This window comes from Hippocampus comes, unplaced genomic scaffold (assembly GCF_001891065.2).
Source record: "Hippocampus comes isolate QL1 unplaced genomic scaffold, H_comes_QL1_v1.1 scaffold196, whole genome shotgun sequence".
Lineage (NCBI taxonomy): Eukaryota > Metazoa > Chordata > Actinopteri > Syngnathiformes > Syngnathidae > Hippocampus > Hippocampus comes.
In genome coordinates, this window is record NW_017806173.1 from 239,911 (window position 1) to 262,063 (window position 22,153).

A 22,153-nucleotide genomic window follows, 5' to 3' on the forward strand; every position below is an offset into this window, starting at 1 on the left:
AAAAAAAAATCTATGTACAATGAATTAAAAAAAAAAATTAAAAAAAAAAAGAGTCGACACAACCCTGGTCACAAGCCCTTTAAAAAAAAGGCAATTGAGAAGACAGCTAAAAAAAATATCAATGTACAGTGGAATTTTAAAAAAAGTCTACACACCCCTGGTCACAAGCACTTTAAAAAAAATGACAGCAAAAAATAATAAAAATCTATGTACAATGAATTAAAAAAAAAAAAAAAGTCTACACATGCCTGGTCACAAGCCCTTTAAAAAAAGGCAATCGAGAAGACAGCTAAAATAAAATAATAAAAATCAATTTACTGTGGATTTTTAAAAAAAGTCTATACACCCTAGTTCACAAGCCCTTAAAAAAGGATGGTTAATAAAAAAAAAAAATCAATGTACAGTGGATTAAAAAAAAAAAGTCTACACACCCCTGTTCACAAGCCCTTCAAAAAAAGACAATAGACAGCTAAAAACATAAAAATCAATGTACAGTGGATTAAAAAAACAAGAAAGGCTACTCACCCCTGTTCACAAACCAGTTTATTTTACACACACAGTAATTTTATGTCTGCATAAATGTATATATATATATATATATATACACACATACATACAAATACACATACTGTACATATTCATATTTACATACATTGCACACACCTAACTTCCATAGAACAGTGACAAATGCTGAATAGAGTTTTTGTTCGGAATTCATAACAGACATTAAAAAATGGACTCCAACAAGCTCATTATCATTTAAATCCCCTAAAAATGACATCCATCCATCCTTCCATCCACTTTCTGATCCGCGTCTCCTCAACAAGGGTCGCCGGCAGTAGTACACCCCGAACTGGTTGCCAGCCAATCACAGGGCGCGCATTGACGAACAACCACACTCACACCCAGGCACAATTTAAGAGTGTTTCGTGAACCTGCCACGTATGTTTTTGGAATGTGGGAGGAAACCGGAATACCCGGAGAAAACCCATGCAGGCACGCTGAGAACATGTAAACTCCACACATGGGTGGCCGGAGCCGGAATCGAACCCTGCACATCTGCACCGTGAGGCCGCCGCGCTCACCAGTCGACCACTGGGCCGGCCAAACACTGACATATTGAGGGGGGGTGTAAAAAATAAAATGTAGGACACAATTAGGTACACCCAACACCTACGCAATAAAAAGCAGTCTCAAAACTTTCATTAAAACTGAGCCACGCTCAAACATTTTGAACCGCATCTCAATCTGATGTTTCCATGTGACGGAATTGGTAGTTGCGTTAAATCATTTGACTTGTTGCGCCATTAATGTTTTTTTTTTTTTTTTTGTTTTTTTTTGCTGACAATACGCATTCAGTGCAGCAGAGCAAACCCGTTTCCAACCTGGGCCATGGAGCTCAGCAGACAGATGTGCTGATAGGCCATATACAGCCGCGGGCCTTTTTGCTGACTTCTAAAGGCTTCCGCTGTCAGAGCGGCTCGCTTGGGAGCGCATGACACAAAAGTTAAATGAAGGTTAAATGGAGGCACTTCAAAGTGGACCATCTTTGCGCGAGAAGAAGGGATGGGGGGGGGGGAATAAAAAAAAGTCACGGCGGAAAGGTTAATGCGTGTCTTGTTGAGACACGGTCGAGGCTTGTAGCCAAAAGTGATCAGTCAAAAGGTCCATTTTGGGTCATCGCACCTCGGGGCTGCCCGTTTTATTGGCTTTGTCGGCACACTTTTTTCCGAGAACAGCGACGTGGAGTGATGCTCCGTCGGCCGTTTTCTTCGCTCTATTACATGGGCGGCCACTGAGTGAGTGTCAGTTTTCACTCACTTGGAAAGATTCATTTCTCATCCTCTTCATAAGAAGTCTACATACCCCCTGTGTAGGTTTTTACAATATTAAAAAAAAGCACAAAAAAATCAAGTACAGATAAACTTCATAATAGATGATGTGGTTGCAAAAGTGTGCACACCCTGGCCCTCCGCGCTCAGAATGAGCCAATCACATTCAAACTCATGCGACATGGAAGTCGGCATACACAACCGTTGCCATTGAAAGTGCTTTTGCGCAACCACAAAGAAAGTTCAGATGTTCTAGTAGGCTTTCGGCATTGTCATAGGAATGTGTAGACTGATACTCGCCATTGTTAGCGCGGGACTTATTCCAGGAGAGGCAAAAGAATACTTTTGTCAGAATTTGTAGGGCTGAAAAAAAAAAAAAAATACATTTTTTTCAGGACATATTTTCAAAAGCGGGTGTTAAGGGGGTTAGATTTGATTTTGTCTTAAAAAAATAATAAATAATACAAATAAAAGCCATTTTTGTAAGATTGCAATTTAAATGAAAAATAAAATAAAGCATTTATCTTGATCAAATTATGTGCTCCATGTATCGGCTGGTGGATCGACTAAAAATAAATAAATATGTTGCTGGTACATTTTCAAAATAAGAGTCGGGGTGGGTTTTTTTTATACTTATAAAATTATTGTTTTTGAAAATATTGAGAAAGAATCAAACAATGAAGAAAGTCAAATTCTAAATTTCAACACCAATTTTAAATTTGTACCACGAATTCAATTGACTTTTAGTTGAAAAGCTTCGTAAATTTTTGCTACATTGAAAGTCATCAAGGCAAAAATCTATTTTTAATAATGATGATATTTTGACCGGCCATACTTTCAAAGTTGCTTGTGGTGAAGGATTTTTTTTTCTTAGTTAAAATCTAAATTTTTTTTTTTGGGGGGGGGGGGGGCAACTCCTAATAAACTATCTGGTGCTCTGTTGTAAGTTCATTAGTGCTGTTATTGGAATTTCTGGCAAAGCGGAGCCATGCCGGAAACAGATGCGATTTTTGAAGGTCATATGCATGCACTCCAAACCCCCCTCTCGTCGTCCTCCTGCCTATTTTCACACCATCTTATCACTCTGTGCGGGGTCCGTGGTCCGGCTGATCACATAGACCTGCAGAGGCTTATTGTTCTTTCCTCCCCGGTTGACCCTGACTGTCCCATTAAAATCTAGCCTCAAACTCCGCCTGAGGGTCTCCAGCCATCATCGGCGTGCACCGGCTCGCCGAGGCAGCGCATACAAATGAGGGAAGAAAAGAGGTGGGGATTTTTTTTTTCTTCCTTCCCCCGCCCCCCCTGCAACTCGTGCTTGATTATGAAGCCAGTTTAATGCAGCCAAAGACCAAGAGGAGTCACACGTTTTGAGTCTAATGAGAGATGCGCGTCCCATCCTGATGAGCGTGTGCGCCGACTATTAATTGGGGGGGAGGGGGTCCACGTTCACATGTTATGACTCAAGGTGCTGACTTGCCTCTTGGCACCTCTGGCTGCAAATGATAGATTAGCACAAGAAGGACTTGACTTTGGTTGCTCATCACAAATTCATCCACCAACATGAGGTAGAGAAGTACTGCATTGGTTGCGATGTATCATTTTGAGAACACACAAAAAAATAAATCGATTGTGTTTGTTCAGTCGGACATTTAAAACGGAATGCATTGTTGCGAATGGGGGGTGGGGGGGCTGTCATGCAAACAAGAGTTGAACTGGTGTGTTGGACTCTGGAGATTCTATTGTAACTTAAAAATAGGAGGAATTTTTTTTTTTGGAGGATGCTAAATGCTTGCAAGATGATGAAGTATTTGGTCGGAAATAGCAACCCCCCCTCAAAAAAAACAAAAAAAAACACAAATTGTCATTTTGTCAACCTCTGAATTTTTTTTTTAATTGAGGTAAATAAATTGAGCTAAATAAAGTGCAATTTAAATAAGTCAATAAAATGATTTGCAATAAAATAAAAAATATTTAAAAAATAAAATCATTTTTTTTTTTTTAATCAAATGAAAATCTTACATTGTTTACATTTAAATATTGAAGAGAATGTAAACGTAATACGTTCAAATATTTGTTGAAAACACTTTGGCTGCAAAATTAAAATTCAAGTACGGGATCCAGTCAAATTTTCATTCAAATTGTATTCACCATCAAGTATTTTTTTTCCACTCATGGTACTGTATATCATGACTTTTTGAAATTAACTTGAAACATCACAACTTTGAACAAATACCTCATCAGATGACATCTTACCTGGTTGTTCCCGCCCCCCCATAGATAAAGAGACGTTCAATATTTTGGGGTTGGAAATATACTTTATTGACCTAAAAGGAGACACCAGAAAAAAATAAAATAAAACTTCATTTGTATCGACACCCCCTGCTGTATTGTTTGTCCTCAGCGCGAAAGGACGTCTGCAGAGGTAGTGAAGCCATCCAGAAATGACATCAGGTTGAGCTTAAATTTGTCTGCTACAGGTCAAACATCAACAAGACAATTTGCAAAGCCTTCAGCGTCGGCTATTTACTGACGGAAACTCAAACAAGAAGCCGACTCCGAAACGCACGCGTGTTTGAACAACGCAAGTGTATGTTAATGATGATGATATAATATAATAAGGCACCAGAGAGTCACTTGAAAACCTCCCAGTAGCAAAACCGTGTTTGTTCAAAATCATCCGCCAAGTTTCTTTTTTTTTTTTTTTTTGACCCTGCTAATTCAAACCAAACAAACAAGCCCCAAAAAAATAAATTAAAAAAATACACAGCAGATAGATTTTAAGTCTGCTTCTAGTTAACATAGTCTAACATTTTTTTTTTTTTTTTTGTTCAGTGAATAAATATGCCGGCTCGAAAACAAAGACATGTTTGCCTTTGTACAACATGGAATAAAAGAGGAGAACGTCCCGTCTCCAGCAGCGACATGTTTTCAAGCGCATCACAGCTTCGAACGATTCTCAACAGGAGCGAGCACACAGCCTGATTAACCTGATGCGAACAGCAGGGGGCGGTGTTTCACCATTAAAATGTGACAGCCCGGCTTATTTCCCCACCCCCTCGCTCCTTGAAAATCAGCAGGGACAAAAGGGAGTTTGCATAGTGATTTTTTTTCAATCGATTCAACGAGAAAACATTCAAAGTCATTCAAAGCACAGTGACGGTGGACTTTGCTAACGTCGAAAAAAAAAAATCGCGCTGTAAAAATTAGACAATCGTCGATTTTCAACTGGCTCCGTTTCCGGGGGAGAATCTCAGGTGGAACGCAATGAAATAAAGTGCTCCATTGAACTAGAAACTCATAAATGTGTAGCAGCTGTTTTTTTTTTTGACGTTGACATACTTGGCCAACTTTCATGAGGAATATTATTATTTGGAAAGAAAATGCTTTGGAAAACGACGTGACAACGTGGACGGTTTTGGTCAACAGCACGACTGGCTTTGGAGAGAAATGCACCAACAGCACAAATGTTTTTTTTTTTTGTAGGACCAAAGACAAAATAAAATAATTTCACGTATAAGCGTTGCTGACTTCAGTAACTAACTTTCCACTACTTCCAGGATTATTCCTTCCGTTACAATTAAGGCAATGTCTACTAGGACTAAACGATAAATTTACAATTGCAATATAATTGCGATATGATGAAAGATTCTAATTGCAAAGGCTGCAATTTGACCGTTGACATATTCCAGATGTTGCATTGTCCGATTTCAAGCATGAATCAGAAGACAGACGAAATGTTACCCCCCATTGAATTAAAAATATTCGCATATTAAATCACCGTTGCAATATTGAGTGGAAAAAAAAAATAAAAATAAAAGCTTCAAATTTCTTCCTAAATCGTTCAGCCCCAACGGCGACCCAAATAAAATCTGCTCATGAGGCAAAAGGAGAAAATAAACATGATATCATTCAAGTTCTGTGGGAAAACAATCACAATTCTTAGTTACCGGACCTCTTCAGTGTACCTAATGAAGTGACCAGTGTCAATGTATATTATTCAAAGTTACGCAAGTCATTATTATCTCATTATTAAGGCCCGCAAAGGAGAATACATTCAGTCTTACGTGAGGTGAAGTCAAGATTATTCCGATTATTTTTGTTGGAGGAATAAGTGCAGCTCGTACAGTAGGAGTGGATTGTTATGCCGCAGATTGTTTTGCCCGATGGGTCTCTAGAGGGCACTGGGGGGGGGGGGGTCAAGGGAAACAGTCGTATTTTGCAATGAGGAGCTTTTGCATTGCATTTCCTGCTCGGCGACATACTCAGGGCTGACTGCCTTGCATAAATGATGTCGTCACGGTCAACCAGTCGGAGCCGTTTTAGAGCTTCAATGGTCATCCGTGCGTTGAGAGGCGAGCAACTTCCTCATTTATTTAACACTGGACCTTTGGGGAGCTGGTTCGGTCCATAAAAAGTAGCAATGCACTATTGCCACATTTTGATTCAATTCTAGGACATTGATTGCAACATTCTGGCTTTTTCCACGCTAAATGTGTTGATTTTTTTCCACTTTTTGTGAGTGCTTGTGACAATGTGGAACATTTGGAGTTAACAGTGAATCCGATGAGTCTTTATGCATTGTTCTGTACACTTGTTCCTTTGACAGTTTTTGAGGAGTTGCAGAGGACCTTGAAAGGATGCAGGCGGAACACCGCGAGGCACTCTCTCTTGGCTTGAACCTCGGTTTGTTCGCACCGATGGCGTGAGAAAGCTTCGGAAATAAAACAAACACAAAAAACAAAGTCTTACATGTTGGTTTCCCGCTGTATAGGTTCCCTTCCTTTCTCCTCATCCGGCTCGTTGACCTCCGCCTCTGCCTGCTTCCGGGGCACGTCGGGATCCTCCGACCCGGTGGGCTTGTACTGCTCGCGTTTGCGCTCGCGCTCCACGAGCCGGTAGTTGATGAAGTTGCCGATGAAGAGCCAAATGCTCGCCAAGATCACGACGGCGCCGCAGCAGAAATACATGATCTTGTAATTTTTGCTGACGTCGACCAATTTCCCTGCAAGGCAATAAAAACGTGTGAATGTTTCCCAAAAATATTTTTAAATTGTAATTAGCATATTGTGAGCTGCAAAAAACATACACATTCTATTTGTATTATCCCGGAATTGGGGATGGGCGTAATTGTTGCTTTAAATTCTCAGCAACTGCTTCCACCTCTTGGCTCTTGCGCCAGGGTTACGTCAGAAAACTGTTGCTTGGGGAAGTTGCCGTAGGGCGAATGTTGCGGCTCAGCTTCCCATCATTTGTCACGTCGCTAACATGACGTTGCCAAAGATTGATTGTTATGCCCCAACGTAATTCAATTTCGGAGGTAGTACCTGCTATTGGTGGCCCGAGGAGGACCGGGCAGCATTCCACAATGGTGGTGAGTCCGACCGCGCTGGAGAACCGCGGCGCCCCGACCAGGTCCATGAGACTCTCGAAGAGCACGGCGCTGACCATTCCGAACGCAAAACCGAAGAAGATGGCGTACACCACGAGGCCGGTGTAGGAGTTGGCCAGCGGGCAGAGGATGTGGCACACGCCGTTGTACAGCACGGCGAAGCTGAAGAAATACTGAATCTTGGGCCTGATCCGCCGTGAATTGGCCAGCAGGCCCATGGAGGGTCGCGCGAACATGTCCACGAAAGCCAGGATGGAGAGGAGGAAAGCGGCGGAATACTCGTCCACCCCCATGTCTTTGGCGTAAGCCGCCAGGAAGACGATGGGCGCGAAAAAGCCGAGGAACATGATGACGTTGCCCGATAGGTAGATGAGGAAGCCGCGGTGTTTAAAGAGCGACAGGTCCAGGTACTTGTTGAGGAGTTGCCACGGCGTCCGCCTTTCCTTGGCGCTGGCCACTTGGTCCTTTTTCAGCTTGGAGGGCGGCGGTCCCAGGGGCCTCATGAGCGAGCCGGCCACGCAGCAGTTGAGCAGCAGGCCGCCCAGGATGAGGAAGCTCCCCCGCCAGCCGAAGTGGTTGAACAGGTACTGGTTGAGCGGGGCCAAGGAGCTGAGGAACACGGGGCTGCCGGCCATGGCCAGCCCGTTGGCGATCGGACGCTTCTTGTAGAAGTATTTGCCAATCATGGTGAGGGCTGGCTGCAGGTTAAACGCCAAGCCGAGTCCTACGCGGAAAGATGAGATCAGATTCGTCACCTACGTTGGCGTTACTATGATACTATCATTCTCTGGCAGCCCAGTTAACCCTTCCATGCAGAAATAATGATAACCGACATCGTGATTTTTTTTCTCAAGTGTCGCGGGGGGGAATAAATAAATAAAGGCAGTGGATGGCAACACACATAAGGGTCCATTTGTTGTGGTTGATGCACAACTGTGACATTAAGATGAATTAGCTCATTCAGTACCAGCCAATTCTAGACCAAGTATGAAAAGACGTTTAAAAACGTCTTTGGGAGTGAATGAGTTAATATAAGAGAAAACAACATGTCTCGTAACCGCTGTCCCCGAAAGGACATAATTACGGAGGGAAGGGTCTCTTTTAAAAGTTAAAAAAAAATTTGCGCACGCCATTGTCCCCCTAAATTATTATTATTATTTTTTTGCACCTTTTTGAAAAAAAAAAAGAGATCATAAATATAGAACGAGAAAGTTAATTTCATGACAGAAAGTGTAAGTGTCATCAGAATAGTTTAGTTGGAAATGAATAATATTTTGTTTCTACTTCAAGGCAAAGAGGACATTTTTGGTTTATGTACGTTATTTATTCACGTCGTGAAATATTTATTTTGTACATAAATTAAGTTTCGTCATTTTGATTTTATGGCAATTATCGCAAGACTTGCGATGTGGTAAGGTGGTTCCTGCCCAGTCACGGACAGACACTCGAACGCAAGACATATAGGAAGAGCAGCAGCTAAAAGGACTGTTCGCTATCTGTTGAAGGTATTTTGTGATTTATTTGGCTGTGTATATGTAACTAAACGTAAGACCTGATTTTAATAGTGATATTTTGTCATGTAGATCCCAAAAGTGTATTTTTTTGTTGCCCAAGACCTCCGAAGTGGCAGGCGGCAATGAGGTTAGCGTTAGCCAACATTTTTGTATTAGCCTCGTATATTGTTTCTGTATTGTAAATTGCTGAATGTATTTTATTTTACCAACAGTTTTCACGGTGCTGGTGTAAGAGGGCAACCCTAAAGACACTATTAAACACCCGTCATTTGGAAACCGTGCCCTGGTTTTGTTACTTTGGAGCTACAGAAAGTATTAGGTACATTCTGCAACAAAATGCATTTATTGGACTCCACTTTAACCCTTTCATGCACTCGGTAACCTGATAATATATATAAAATAATTCTAAAAATAATTATACAATTCTTTTTATCAACAGAAATATAATTTTAATTCGAACTGCCAAGTTGAATGCATGTTACATACATATTTTCCTTTTTTTTTTTTTCATCTCACACAGCCTATTTACATCACATTTAAATGAAATTATTTGTGAACGATTTTCATATTGCATTAGCAACTGACTTGAACAAAATTTTCCCATACTTGTATTTTAGTGGAAGATTTTGAAATTGTATTCGCTGGTCTTTTAGCGGTGTTTGCAAATGCATGATTAGGTTACAAATAGACAAAGCCACTGGCTTGGTTATTGAGTTGTTGTTTTGTTTTTTTTTCCATCATTAAAATACAAACACGTGTCATGTTGGCTTCAGGAAAAGTGGATTTGAATGCACATTACGGAATCGGAGTATGTCAACATCAGAGTGAATAATGCTCATCTGATATCTAAAAATACAACCCGATCACATTAACCTGACACGTCAACACTTTTCCGTCCGATTCGTTTCCGGCCGCCTATTTCGAGGCAGAAGCTCATCAAGGGAGCCGAGTTAAGTGGATTGCGAGGGACTTACCGCCGATCACGCCAATGCAGAGGTAAAGCTGCACCACGCTGGTGCAGAACGAAGCCAGGGTCATGCCCACGGCGCACAGGCAGCCCCCCACCATGACGATGGGTCTGCAGCCGTAAGTGTTCACGAGCACGCTGCTGACGGGACCTGGGGAAAAACACACACACACACACACACACACACACACACACACACACACACACACACACACACACACACACACACACACACAAAAGATCAGAAGGAGAGGATGCCTGATGATTCAATCGGGTTGCAGGTTACACCTTGCGGGACCTCAACGAGACTCCAAACTAAGCGTTTGAAATCCTACTCGTATCAAAACGGGTGATGATCGTCATTTGTTGAACGTGAATCCGTTTCTAACCGTGAGGAAAAAGTTGCTCTTATTTGCATTCGCACCAGTGATCCGATTTTTTTTTTTTTTTTTGGGAGGCCTCCAAGGGGTGACGGAAAGTGCACATGAACTTCCTTGGAGGGGGAAAAAAAAATAAAGCTTATCATCTCCTGGCCAGACACGCAGAGGATCAAAATGTCATAGAACCACCTGGATCGCCCAAAAGAGGGTGTCCTGTGGCGAGATATGTCCATGTTTTACGTGCACAACAATTTTAATGAGGTACGGTTAATTAAAAAAATCAGCCAAGCAACTTCCAAAGCTATTCTGATGCAAAAAAAAATAAACTAAACATTTTGAATGCACGAAAAACAAAATAAAAACAGGTTGACATGAGGTTGACATCATTTAACTTATTCACTGCCGGGCATTTTCGAGCATTTTGGCTTTTCAAGAGCCACAGCATATTGTGGCAAATGATTATATCTACACTGTATTTTCCGCACTGTAAGGCGCTTCGGAGCATAAGGCGCACCCTTCAACGAATGGCTTCTTTTAAAACTGTTTTCATGTATAAGGCACACCGTATAAGGTGCATAGAATAGAAGAGACAATAAAGGCTACAGTTGCATTATGCATCCACTAGATGGAGCTACGCTAACGGGAATACAATACAATACAGCTTTATTTATATCGAGCTTTGATAATCGTTGCAGCTGTAACAAAGCGCTCGACAGAACATTTCAAAATACGACGTCCAGGAAATCAGAATATTGATACATATATAAGGCGCATCGGATTTTAAGGCACACTGTCGACTTTTGAGAAAAGTGAACACTTTTAGGTGTGCCTTATCGTGCGGAAAATGCGACCTGTTTTGTGTCGATATAACACAAAAGCGAAGCTTACAGTGAAACGTGGACGCGAACCGTCAGCAAACATCCGACTTAAGGAGATAAGCGCTGCTGTTGTTCCACGACATCCCGTCAACTACCCGCCTTCACTCAAATACGACCTCACCCAAGGGCAACTCTCGCTTGTCACTGTCACTCTCTCTAGATTAACTACACTGATCCCGCGCCGGCGCACAGTCTGCAGATTGCACACGTCACCGGCGAGCAATGCTTAGCTCATCCAGCTGCGTGATGTAACGCATGCTGAAAAGCGTCCCGACACAATTTTCAGCTTCTACTCTTCCAACTCGGCCGGAACTTATCACACTAAAAATGTTGATTTTATTACCGTGGTTGTAGTTTGGAATCACTGATAAATGCACATTTATGACCTCATCGTTGGCCCTCAAAGGCTTTTATCACCGCGTTTGCCGCATGCCACAATCCTCCAATCACTGAGGCTTCATTTGACTAAATCCCTGATAGGATTTTTTTTTTTTTTTTACATGGGATTAAAATCATCAAGCCATTCATTTCCTATACGGCTCGAACTCAATCGGGTCGCGGATGAGCTGGAGTCTATCCCGGCTGACTTTCGGCGAGAGGCGGGATACACTGATCGGAGTCGAAGGAGGTGCGCCATTGATAATTTTTCACGTTGCTTGACTGAGCTAACCGTAATGCTCAATCAATTACAAATCACTGACGTGACGCGGTCTGTAATCACTTCTGTTCATCGGATTGTGGTCAAAATATGCTCGCAGTCGGCCTTGCTCGGCTTCACCTGCTCCTGTTCCCACTTTGGCTGAAGGCCCGCAGCATTGTGCGAGCTGCCATCTGGCCACACTGTAATCCTCCTGCCGCTCTCTCGACTGCGCTTGCCACCATCTGTACTGATCAACAACGAGGGCGCGGAACGAAGATTCCACCGTAGGGTTGTCGGTATAGTCATGGAATCAGCGTGTGCGTAGTTTCTTTCTATTGATGTCCGTGTTTAGTTTCTTGTTCCGGGTGTGTGTGTGGGTGCGGGTGTGTACGCGTGCATGTTTACACAACAGCTCAGAGTACAGTGTGGCCGCTTGATAACGCGCCGAAGCCTTTGGACATCTGGTAACATGAATCCGCTTTGATCCCAAACGAAACAAATGAGCTGCGAGGTCATCCGACGGCAAAGCGCCAGAGTGGAAAACGTGTAATTAAATCGTGCAAATGACGTGTCAACACTTCATAGCTCCGATATTAAGCCTGTGGGATTAGCATACAACAAATATTGGCAGCGAGAGGCTCTTTTTCAAAAGATACTCGAGACAGCGACTCACGCGGCTGATCGATTCGGTAAATGCTGGCTGGCTCAACTGACGATGCATTTCAAAAAAAATATCGTCACAAATTGGCCGCGACTGACCTGCGGCGTACATGACGGCGAGCATGATGGAAGAGATCCACGCGATTTCGCTGTACGAGGCCCCGAAGATGATCTGGATATCCTTGAAGAAGACGGTGATGGCTTTGGGGAAGGCGTACGAGAAGCCGATGGAGATGAAGGACGCCACCACCACGGCCCAGCCCCAGCCGCCGTCGGGCGGGGGCACGGCGGGGGGGCCGGTGACTGGGGGTGGCATCTCTCGACCGACGCTGGCGCTTCACTGCAACGAGAAGAGAAATCGTTTCGTTCGATTTGTGCTTGGACTTGGGGAAATCGAATGGTCGAAGATCCCAAGTAGGGGTGTGGAATTAACTATCGAAGAAAACCAAGCACACCGGTACCTCTACTCTTCAGACTAAATTTTCAAGTTACGAAACACCTCAACAGGAAACTATTGCTTCTTGTTACGAAAAAAATTCCCGATACAAAAGGTAAAAATACAGTATGGGTCGCTACTCGCAGCTCCAAGTTTCCTGAACGCAACATACTTAGAGCTACTCTGCCATTGGCTGTTATCGAGCATCATCCTGGCATCCCATTGGCTAAGAGGGACCTCTACTATATGCGTCTGTGTGTAGATCGATAGATGTGTGTCGATGCAGCGTCCTCGTCATTCGCCCATGAGGCGTTCCGAGAGTTTTACGTCAATGTGAATCACCCAGAAAAAGTGTTCACCGGTCGGGCGATCGCTCACTACGCCGATTTTTGCCTTGGAAGGATTTTTAAAAAGGATTGTTAAACGCCGACAAAAGCAAACGTCCTTGGATCAATTCTTGACAAAACTCCAGGCAAAAACCCCTTCTGAGACAGAACATGGGGGGCAAAAAAACCGATGAGGACCCAGTTAAGTTAAATGACCATCATTTTTATTCTTTACTCTCTTCTTTGTTTTTTTACATTGTGCACAATTCTCATTTATTGTGCAATAATCGAATTCCAACATGTTTTTGTGACATATTTTAATGCATTTTGATGCTTTCGAAAAACATTTATGTCTGAATTTTGGGGGGGCTTGGAACGGATTAGTGCATTTACATGGAAAACGTGTCTCGACTTACATTTTCTAGTTTAGAAATTTCTTCCAGGAGCAATTAATTTCGTAAGTAGAGCTACCACTGTCGTCGCAAGATCCTTTAATTACCGGGAAAGCATTTTACATCATGGACAGGAGGAGGCTCGCACTATCGCTCCTTCTATGCCATACAGTAGATGGTCTGTCGGGTAGGGGTGCTATAAATAGCGCGCAGTCGACGGGGAATTTTCCACCTTCTGACTTGACGTTTTAGAGGTTGAACAGGCAGTCTTCTTCATAAATAAATAAATTAATAAATACATTTTTTTTTAAAAGCTGCTTTGTCGGGAGGGTGGCGGGTGTCATGGTCCAGCTGCATCTTAAAAGCACAACTAAAACAGCTGTGAGGCGCACAACAGCTCCGGCGATTCCCGGCTTCCGCGAGTTCTGTGTCAACGGGGGCCGAACACGAAATCCTGACTCGGCCGTCACGCCTGTGATGTGGTCATTCACCGGGAATGCGGTGCAAAAAGCAATGACGGACTTGATTCATTTTCCCCAGTGAACATCCGCGAGGGGCCCCAATCAAGAAACTCAAAAAGGTCACTCGCGCCTGGCTGTTATGAAGACTTCAGTGCCCTTCAAGAAACCGACAGCGGTGACGTGACGCACAAGGAGGAGGTGGGGGGGGTGGGGCATACCAGCAGACCTGTATCCTGCTGGAAAGCATGTGCAAACACTGACCCACAGTTATTCCACCTCCCTTGTTTGAGCCATGCGCTCGTTCCTGCCTGTGACTCAAGGTTGAGCCCAACCCACGATTCACCTTGAGCCCGCCCCGCAAGACCCAAGACCCACAGCAGTCGGAAAACTGAGCGGAAGCACGGCATTCAGATCCGAGCGGAGCAAACAGGCTGGCGAGGCGTTTGACAAAAGCAAGCAAGCAAACAAAAACAACAATAGCGCGGCGAAGCACGATGACCACGCAGTTATTTCACTCCCTCGCGCAGCGGAACACAAAGGCAAAGGTCTCTGCCGCTGCTCTTCGACGCAAACACCGTCGGCGTCGCCTTCTAATCGGCGTTTGCATCGCTCAGACGACGGATGCGTTTCGTCCGGGGGTTGCGCTGAAGACAGCAAATTCGTGAGCATGGTTGCAAACCTTGAATGTCAACATCGAGCACAATAAAGGACGCACACACCCACACCCACACCCACACGTGAGCAGAGTTGACATTTCACAATGCCAACGCAACATTTAAAAAAAAAAACAACAAAAAAAAAAAAAACAGGAAATGCAGCCGTGACCTGGTTGCCCGAGTGTGAGAAAAAGGAAACCGCCCCATTAACACGATCAGTTGCCAACATTTCTGGTCGATACAACCGATAAACAAAGCTCAGGTCGACTGTTGGGTTTTATGATTAAAAAAAATTATAATAATAATCAACTCATTCAGTCCCAGCCAATTCTAAACCAAGACTGGAAAGACGTTCAAAAACGTCTTTGGGAGTGAATGAATTAACCGAGATAAATCAATCGAGCTATACGGGAAAATGTTTTGAAATTATCTATCTTGGTCATTTTTTTTTTTTTTTTAATCCCACAAAACCTGGCATTTAAACAGGGGTGTGCAGACTTTTTATAGCCGCTGTATTCTTGATCATGTCCCTTCTTGTTGCAAAGTTCCAGAAACCGGAGCGCCTATGAAAATATTGGAGGGAAAAAAAAAAAAAAAAACGCCCTCAAGTGATTTTGAGACAGCGCCCAACTTACACACGAATAAACGCTAATTTACAAAATTTCTCAATTTGCTTTCGGCAAAGACACGATGAATATTCATGTCGAACGACTGCTTTCCAGATGCACTCGCGTGAGCGCTTACCGTGTGAAAACAGATCGCAGTGTCTCGACATCATGAACCCTTGAAGTCGCGGCAGCGCGCAATCGCCGCAAAATCTTTTTAAGGAGCTTCAAACTGACAAATTCCGACGATGAATAAAAGGGAGAAATTTGGCTTTTGCTTCCTGATCACAACCATCCGAGCCGACAACTTCCGTTCGGTGGAAACCGACACGCCAGATTCTTTCGCGATGTGTCACCGCGCCACACGGCAAACCGAGTCAACAAACGAGATGGCAAGAGCCCAAGAAATCAAAACGACGTCTTAAAAATCTAATCACAAAAAGTGCCATTGACTGTCTCGGGCGCCAATCCAAAACGGCGCGCCGGCGTCTGTCGGCCCGACAAGGACGTGCTTTGACGAGTGCTTGAATATTCTGCCTGCTGCTGTGTGGATTCTAACACTTCGTAGAGTGTTCCAATCGGATACGTTGGCTCAAGCGACGCTCCTTTCACCTTTTTTTTTTTTTTTTTTTTTAAACTTGAGTCGACATGCTTTATTGACCTGATGCAATCGCTCGCAATACAACTTCCAGCAGTCCTGTAACTTGATCACCTGAAATTATTTATGAGCGCGGCGACATCACGGTGGGGCTCACGTGAAAGCAGGAAGGATCACTTCCAACGTTTTGAGTTTGCCGAACTGGTACCGAAGGTTAACTGACAAATCCTGGGGGTGGGTCCGTGACTGAATGATGACAATAAAGGCACTCCTAAAAAAAGCTTACGCGACGAGACCTTTGGAACATATCAACGGCATCCAAACAAACAGGTGTTAACTACAGGCAACTCGACAAAAGGAAACTCGATCTCTCACAGCGAGCGGTGGTCAACGTTCCCCTTTATCAAACCCTCGAAGTGACCCCCCCCCCGGGACCCTGTCCGTCCCACCAGCCAAGTCGCGTGGCGATGAAAGCCAAGGCATGCTAGCTGGCTCGAAGGTAATTTCTTGGACCGGCGGGCAGAAATAGCCAACCATTTGGCGCATTAGCATCTCGCACTTCGTAGGTTTCGATATGACTGCTGATCCAGGAAATACACTCGTCCGGGGTCGGAATCTTTAAACGAACGGGATGAATGCGCGCTGCCCAAGCAACGAGTAGCACTGAACGCTTTCAGGCGGTAACTACAGGGGACAGTCTAACATGTTTATCAGGATACAGGTGATCATTTTTGGTGCACAAAAGGGCTTTAAAAAAAAAAAAAAAAAAAAAACTCAAAAAGGAATCCCAATGCCCCAATTTCCAAATAAAGAGACAAAATTCAATAAAAAAGACTATCGGCCCCAAGTGGCTTTGGTCAGGCGCTGTGATGTCATCAATGCAATCTGAATGATCGAAGTCAAAGCTTCTCTTTCAGTGAGCGCTGCGGCAATGGCAAGTTCTCTATCAGGTGGTTGGTAGTGTTTGCACAAAGCTGATTTGTATTCACAACAAACCTTCGGAGTCCATGGAAATAGGTCCTGATCTTGAAACCTGACCCAAAACCACCATCCCGAACCCATCCTAAAAAAAATAAAATAAAATGAACAAAAGCAAGAGAGCCTAAAGGTAGAAGAGGGGGGGCGAAACTCAGCTGACAGTCGGCTGCCACATCAGGTAGCACATGAAAATTCATGAACTTTGACCTCACTCATAACTCGTTCCAATTGCGTGCTACTCGTCCTCCAAGTGTCCACATCAAATTAAGTGTCGCAATTTGATCACGTACATTTCATCTGATGGGCATTGTGTTATAAGACATCTGATTTTTTTTTCTCATTTTCAAAGGTCATAAAGCGACACAACTGGGAAAAATAAATTGCTTCATTTGTAGTATTTGGTGACCAGACATCTCCACTAGTGCAGTTTTGCCTCACTTGTAGCATACAACAGTTGTCCTATTAGCATTCAGGAAAGTCATACTGTAAAGACCCCCCCCCCCCAAAAAAAAACACGATACAGTACTAGTAAAACAGGCATTCCACTAGTGCGCTGAATTGTCTTCCTCGTGTGGACACGCAGCACACTCGTTCAAACAGCAATGTGACACAACTTAAATGTTTACACAACAAATCTGACGAACCGCGCCGATTAAGAGTCACGCAGCTACCGCTACTCGCACAGCTGCTAACTAATCAGATCTGTCCAATTTTAGAAACGCAACATGTGGCACGCAAAAAAAAAAAAAGGGGAGGATGCTAGTCTCTAGCATGTGATGCTGCTGATGTAAGGAAGAGGGACACAGCTCGGGGCCTAGAGGCAGTGAGCTCCAAAAATAGCAGCACTTAATTGACTCATGGCGGACTTCAATGATGCGCCAGTTGGATTTTCCAGATCGCGCAACACGTGAACTCACCACCGAATGTCTTCCATCACACGTGAACGCACCACCGCATGTCTTCCATCTCACACACACACACACACACAGACACGGGCAGACTTAAAACATATAAAACATAAACACTCTTTTCGGACACATTTCTCATCATTTTAACCCCCACCACTACCACCCACCCCCCCTCATAAAAAAGACGAAAACTCGGTTAATCCCGTGGAAATCAAGCTCCACTCCACGCGTTCAACGTTAGTTTACCTCGAAGGAGATTAAAAAGGCGCGTCGGTGGGTGTCCGCGGACTCTGGTGGGGGTACAGCAGGCTGGGTGACCTTGGAGGAGAAAGATGCCGTTTGCTCTCGGTGAGCGAGTACAGAGTGTGACTGTGAGCGTGTGTGCGTGTGTGTGTCGACTGTTTGAATTTCCTGATGGCGTGACGTGGCTGGTGTCGCTCATAGGGCGGTGCTGTTGCCGACGTTGCTATTTTCGAGGCAGAGGATTGCCACGCCACTGGTTGCATTCTTCGACGGGACTGTATTGTACTGTTGGCTATTATGTCATTCGTAAGAAGATTTAACCAAGACGAACATTGCTTTGAAAAATTATTATAGCCCCTCATTAAAAAAAAAACTGTTTGATACCGTGACGTGACAACGTGGGGAAAAGCACTCGGCTGATGGGAGGGGAAAAAACGTACAACAGTTCAGTTCCGCACGGGACACTGAGTCAGGTAAACGCTGACGAGCTCATGAGTGAACAAAAGGGCGTACTTTAAAAAAATAATAATAATAAATAAATAAACTTCTCACTGCTACATTATTCATACGTCACAGCCTATCATAGCCACCTGGCCACTGCGAAAAGTGCCCCCTAGTGGTTGTGAGTAGCACACACGAGACGTGCAATAAAAAAATGCTGTATGTAAAGTTAAAAAAAAAATGTAGATCCAACGAAATCAAGAAAACCTTTCCAATATGTACATCTCCGGAACAAAATGAGAAGTTTATCTGAGTACGGCGACGGGTGCGCGGGAGACGTTTGGCCTCTCATAAAGGAATCGCTCGATTTCCCGTCCTCTGAAGTTATCAACAATTTCAAAGCAAGTGACGCTCGAGGCCGACGCGCTAATTAGTCGAGCACCGGGCCGCCCACTTTTTTTTTTACACAATAAATAAAAAAAATAAAAAAAATAGAGACATCAAAATATGAAGTTGTTTTTTTTTTTTTGTTTTGTTTTTTTCAAAAAGCATTGGACATAAGCAGGCGTGCCTAATTTTGTGGCCAGTCAAGCAATGTTTTGATCCGTTTTCTACAGCGGCTACCAGAATAAAAGTGGCCATTAAAAAGTCGCAGCGGTCTTTTTTATACCTGTGGAAGATATTGCTCGAGACGGCAGTACGTTCCATTCGCATAAATTGGAGAGCAGGGGTCATGGCTGTGGAGATGTTCGTTAAAATAAAAAAAATGTAAAAAACGCTGAAAGTTGGAGGTCCATTGGACCTCGCAAAGTATTTATATGCTTAACCGTGACAAAGAGACTGTTTCATCCAATGCCACAATCTCTTGCGCTAAACATCTTGAAATATCGGCTGCGATCGTTCCCATGCTCCTCGCTCTTGGCGTCCTGTGTGAATGTGATCGCTTTCATGCGGCGACTAAAAACACAAACGTGAGAGTTGTCGGAACCCCGCTGTTCCAAAACAGTCCAGCCAGAAGAAACACAAGACAAGCTGTCCCTGTCGGGGTCAAGTTGGGGATCGCTGGACGATCACGACGAGTGATTATTATTATATTTTTGTTTTTAAACACACAGTTGGCGCCACTGACATTTCCCGACAGCAGGGGTCGCTATAAGGTCACCACTGTCTGAAAGAAGTTGCCCTTGAAGAGCGCCCACAGAGGAGAGCTCCCCCCTAGTCTTTATGAGCGCAGTAAAGTTTTGGCCAAATGGACCATAAAATCCAATTTCTGTTTAATTTTTGTGTTAGGGACCAAAGACAGCGGTGGGGTACTTTGTCGTGGAAGGCAATTTGCCAGTATAAATGGATCCGCGCTGAATAATGACGGGGAATGTGGTGATTGTCGTAGAATGAGGACCAATAACGCTGTCCACTCCGCCACCCCGTGACAGAACAAGAGAGGAGCACAGTTCTTATTCATCTTATCCACATTGTATATACACCACCTGTGTTTTCCTTCAAATGGTGCGAGGCTGCCTGACTGATGAGACCACCGAAGGAAGAAGCTCTTTCCACACCTTGGTGTTTACCTCTGCTGTCAGCTTGTTTCCACAAGGCCGGAAAAGGAAGGGCCCAGCTGCTTGCGGTCGGGCGGGCACTGCAGCTTTTGAGGGGGAGGGGGGTGAGGTGAGGCCGCCTTCCCACCTCAATGCCTCCCTCGGGGGGGTCCCTGCAAAGATGCAGCCGTCACAACATCTTCCAAATGGCTCTGGATTATAAAGAAACGGTGCAGCATTTATGTAATTAGCGGCTAGGGGGATTTCTTGTTAACTGCAGAGGGGTGTGGCGCCTATTTTGGGGTTGACATTTTGGGGAATATGAGACAATCTCAGACAGTTTATGGATTTGGGTGCTACGGTTTTGGTTAGCAACAGTCGCTACATTGCACTCAGCAGCTATTCGTGCGTGAATGAACTGACATATTTTTACTTTTTAACATTTGCACATTTTTAACAGTTGAATTATTCAGTTGAATATGTTCAACAAAAGCGAATCGACAATGATCTTAATTTATTTTGGGGACTAAAACAGCAATTTAATTTAGAATAACATGACAATGTTAGCTGGAGCAAAATGTCTGCTGCAAAATTATTTGCAGATTTTTTTTTTTTTTCTTTCCGGTACATCAATGCAAGGTACAACGATTCTGTAACCTCCTATTTACAGTATTGGCCCGAATATAAGACGGCCCCCTCTTTGTCAAGATTCAAGTTTGAAAAAAGACTTTTTGAACACCAAATTAATTTTTATCCAGAAAATAATTACAGTACATCTGAAACAAATGATTATAACAATATATTTGTGAGAAAAGCATGTTATTTTGCCTCATTCAAATCTAAAGTGCAATCACATTCGTAAATGAATGGCTTCTGGTTTTTGAAATGTAAATTACATTATAACTTCTCCTTAGCTGCCGGTTAACCCTTTCTCCAGATTGTCGCTACGTTTCTCCATTTGCTGTGATCTCTTCTATTATATTCTTCTCTTTTCTTTCTTAGCGCTATTTTTTATTTTTCTTCTTCGTGCTACCGCTATTTTTATTTTTATTCTTCGTGACGGGTTCACTTTGGCCTGGGGAGTCCAGTTCAGCATTGGTTTCAACGATATCTGGCGCCATCTAGCGTCGTGAATGGGTATAATGTCTAGACCCCGAATATAAGACGATCCCCACTTTTTCAGTCTTATTTCAATGCAAAAAACACCGTCTTATATTCGGGCCAATACGGTATTTATTTTTGTGAAACACGGGATAGCCAATTTTTTTTTACCATAGCCCACTGCAAAACTTAAAATATTTAGTTGGACTGCCCAAATTGAAATGTTATCGTTTGTTGAGTTCACCCAACTTTTTTATGGTTTATTTTTCTTTTCTTTTTTTTTTTTTTTTGCATTTGCTTTCATGATTTATCTTGATCTTACGTCCACAAGTTCTGATGAAGCAACCATTGAAACCAAAACGTCGAGCCGCGCATACATGACGGGCATCGTCGTGCTTGGCAAACAATAGGTGACCTGGCGGAGGAGGGTGCAGCAGCAGGAGACTTTTTAGGAGATAAAACTTGAATGGGGAGGTGGCGCTGGGGGTGGGGGGGTTGACATCACTGAAATGCTTCTTCACGTCTCTCAGAGAACCTTTAAATTCATGTTCGAAGGCAACGTTTAATACAAAAAGGAGATTGCCGGCAAAATGGAGTGCTCGAATTCTTTCTTTTCAGGCGTCGTCTTTTTTTTTTTCCATGCTTTTCAGGTGGTCTGTTGACATGCACAGATCATTGATTTAAATATGTTGATGTGTCCTCCGACCCCCCCCACCCCTCCCCCCCACTGTGTTCCGTCCAACTGTTTGAACAGCTGTGCTTTCTTTATCACTGCCGGGACCTACCGCCGGTCCGAACCTGCAGGGAGGGAGGAAAAAAAAAAATAGCGAGGTGAGAGGGAGCGTGTGAAGGTGGGGGGTCCCTGCGTTTTTAGAGGCTCTCGGCAGGGGGAGAGGAGGTCCCGCTGCGGCGTGACTACCGCCTTGTTTACCAGAGCTCAGCTGTGGTCGAGGCAGAGCAACACAAGGGCGGCGATTACAGTCCAATTGTGAAGAACATGCAGATGACATCTTAGCAGCAGGGGTGTCAAACTCATTTCACATTGTGGGCCACATACGGATTCGGTAGATGTCAAGTGGGCCGGACCATTAACATTATACCATACTCTGCTATAAATAACCAAAATATCATGTCTTTCCTTTGTTTTGGTTTAAAGAAGCATTGGCGCAATGCTGTGTTGGGTCTGTCTCAGTGACAGACTGAGACTGTT

At 43.7% G+C, this 22,153-nt stretch overlaps 1 protein-coding gene and 1 long non-coding RNA gene across 5 annotated transcripts; one reads left to right on the forward strand and one right to left on the reverse strand.

Annotated features, from left to right (window-relative positions):
* Window positions 1-4,127: 4,127 nt before the first annotated feature.
* Window positions 4,128-19,943, reverse strand: LOC109531869 (monocarboxylate transporter 2). 4 transcript variants are annotated; one of them, XM_019896403.1, is made up of 6 exons: window positions 19,792-19,942; window positions 17,867-17,938; window positions 12,360-12,600; window positions 9,710-9,853; window positions 7,157-7,945; window positions 4,128-6,834 (listed from the first exon to the last, which is right to left on the reverse strand). In XM_019896403.1, exons 3-6 carry the CDS (start codon window positions 12,574-12,576, stop codon window positions 6,578-6,580), a joined length of 1,407 nt encoding a protein of 468 aa, XP_019751962.1. In that variant the 5' UTR covers window positions 12,577-12,600; window positions 17,867-17,938; window positions 19,792-19,942; the 3' UTR covers window positions 4,128-6,577. The 4 variants fall into 4 exon arrangements, with proteins under 4 accessions (XP_019751962.1, XP_019751961.1, XP_019751963.1 ...); XM_019896402.1 differs by lacking the exon at window positions 19,792-19,942 and adding an exon at window positions 16,731-16,797 and having other exon boundaries at window positions 17,867-18,190; XM_019896404.1 differs by lacking the exon at window positions 17,867-17,938 and having other exon boundaries at window positions 19,792-19,943.
* On the forward strand, window positions 8,564-8,990 carry LOC109531870 (uncharacterized). Its single transcript, XR_002171263.1, has 2 exons — window positions 8,564-8,726; window positions 8,805-8,990. It is a non-coding gene; the product is annotated as an uncharacterized LOC109531870 (long non-coding RNA).
* Window positions 19,944-22,153: the final 2,210 nt, after the last annotated feature.

What these genes read in the sequence shown, in the direction of transcription:
- LOC109531869 (XM_019896404.1), bottom strand. Translation starts at nt 12,576, where the DNA reads ATGCCACCCCCAGTCACCGGCCCCCCCGCCGTGCCCCCGCCCGACGGC. An exon ending in CGCCGTCATGTACGCCGCAG is followed by an intron (nt 9,854 to 12,359) that starts GTCAGTCGCGGC and finishes GTTTTTCCCCAG; the next exon opens with GTCCCGTCAGCAGCGTGCTC. An exon ending in CTGCATTGGCGTGATCGGCG is followed by an intron (nt 7,946 to 9,709) that starts GTAAGTCCCTCG and finishes CTTTCCGCGTAG; the next exon opens with GACTCGGCTTGGCGTTTAAC.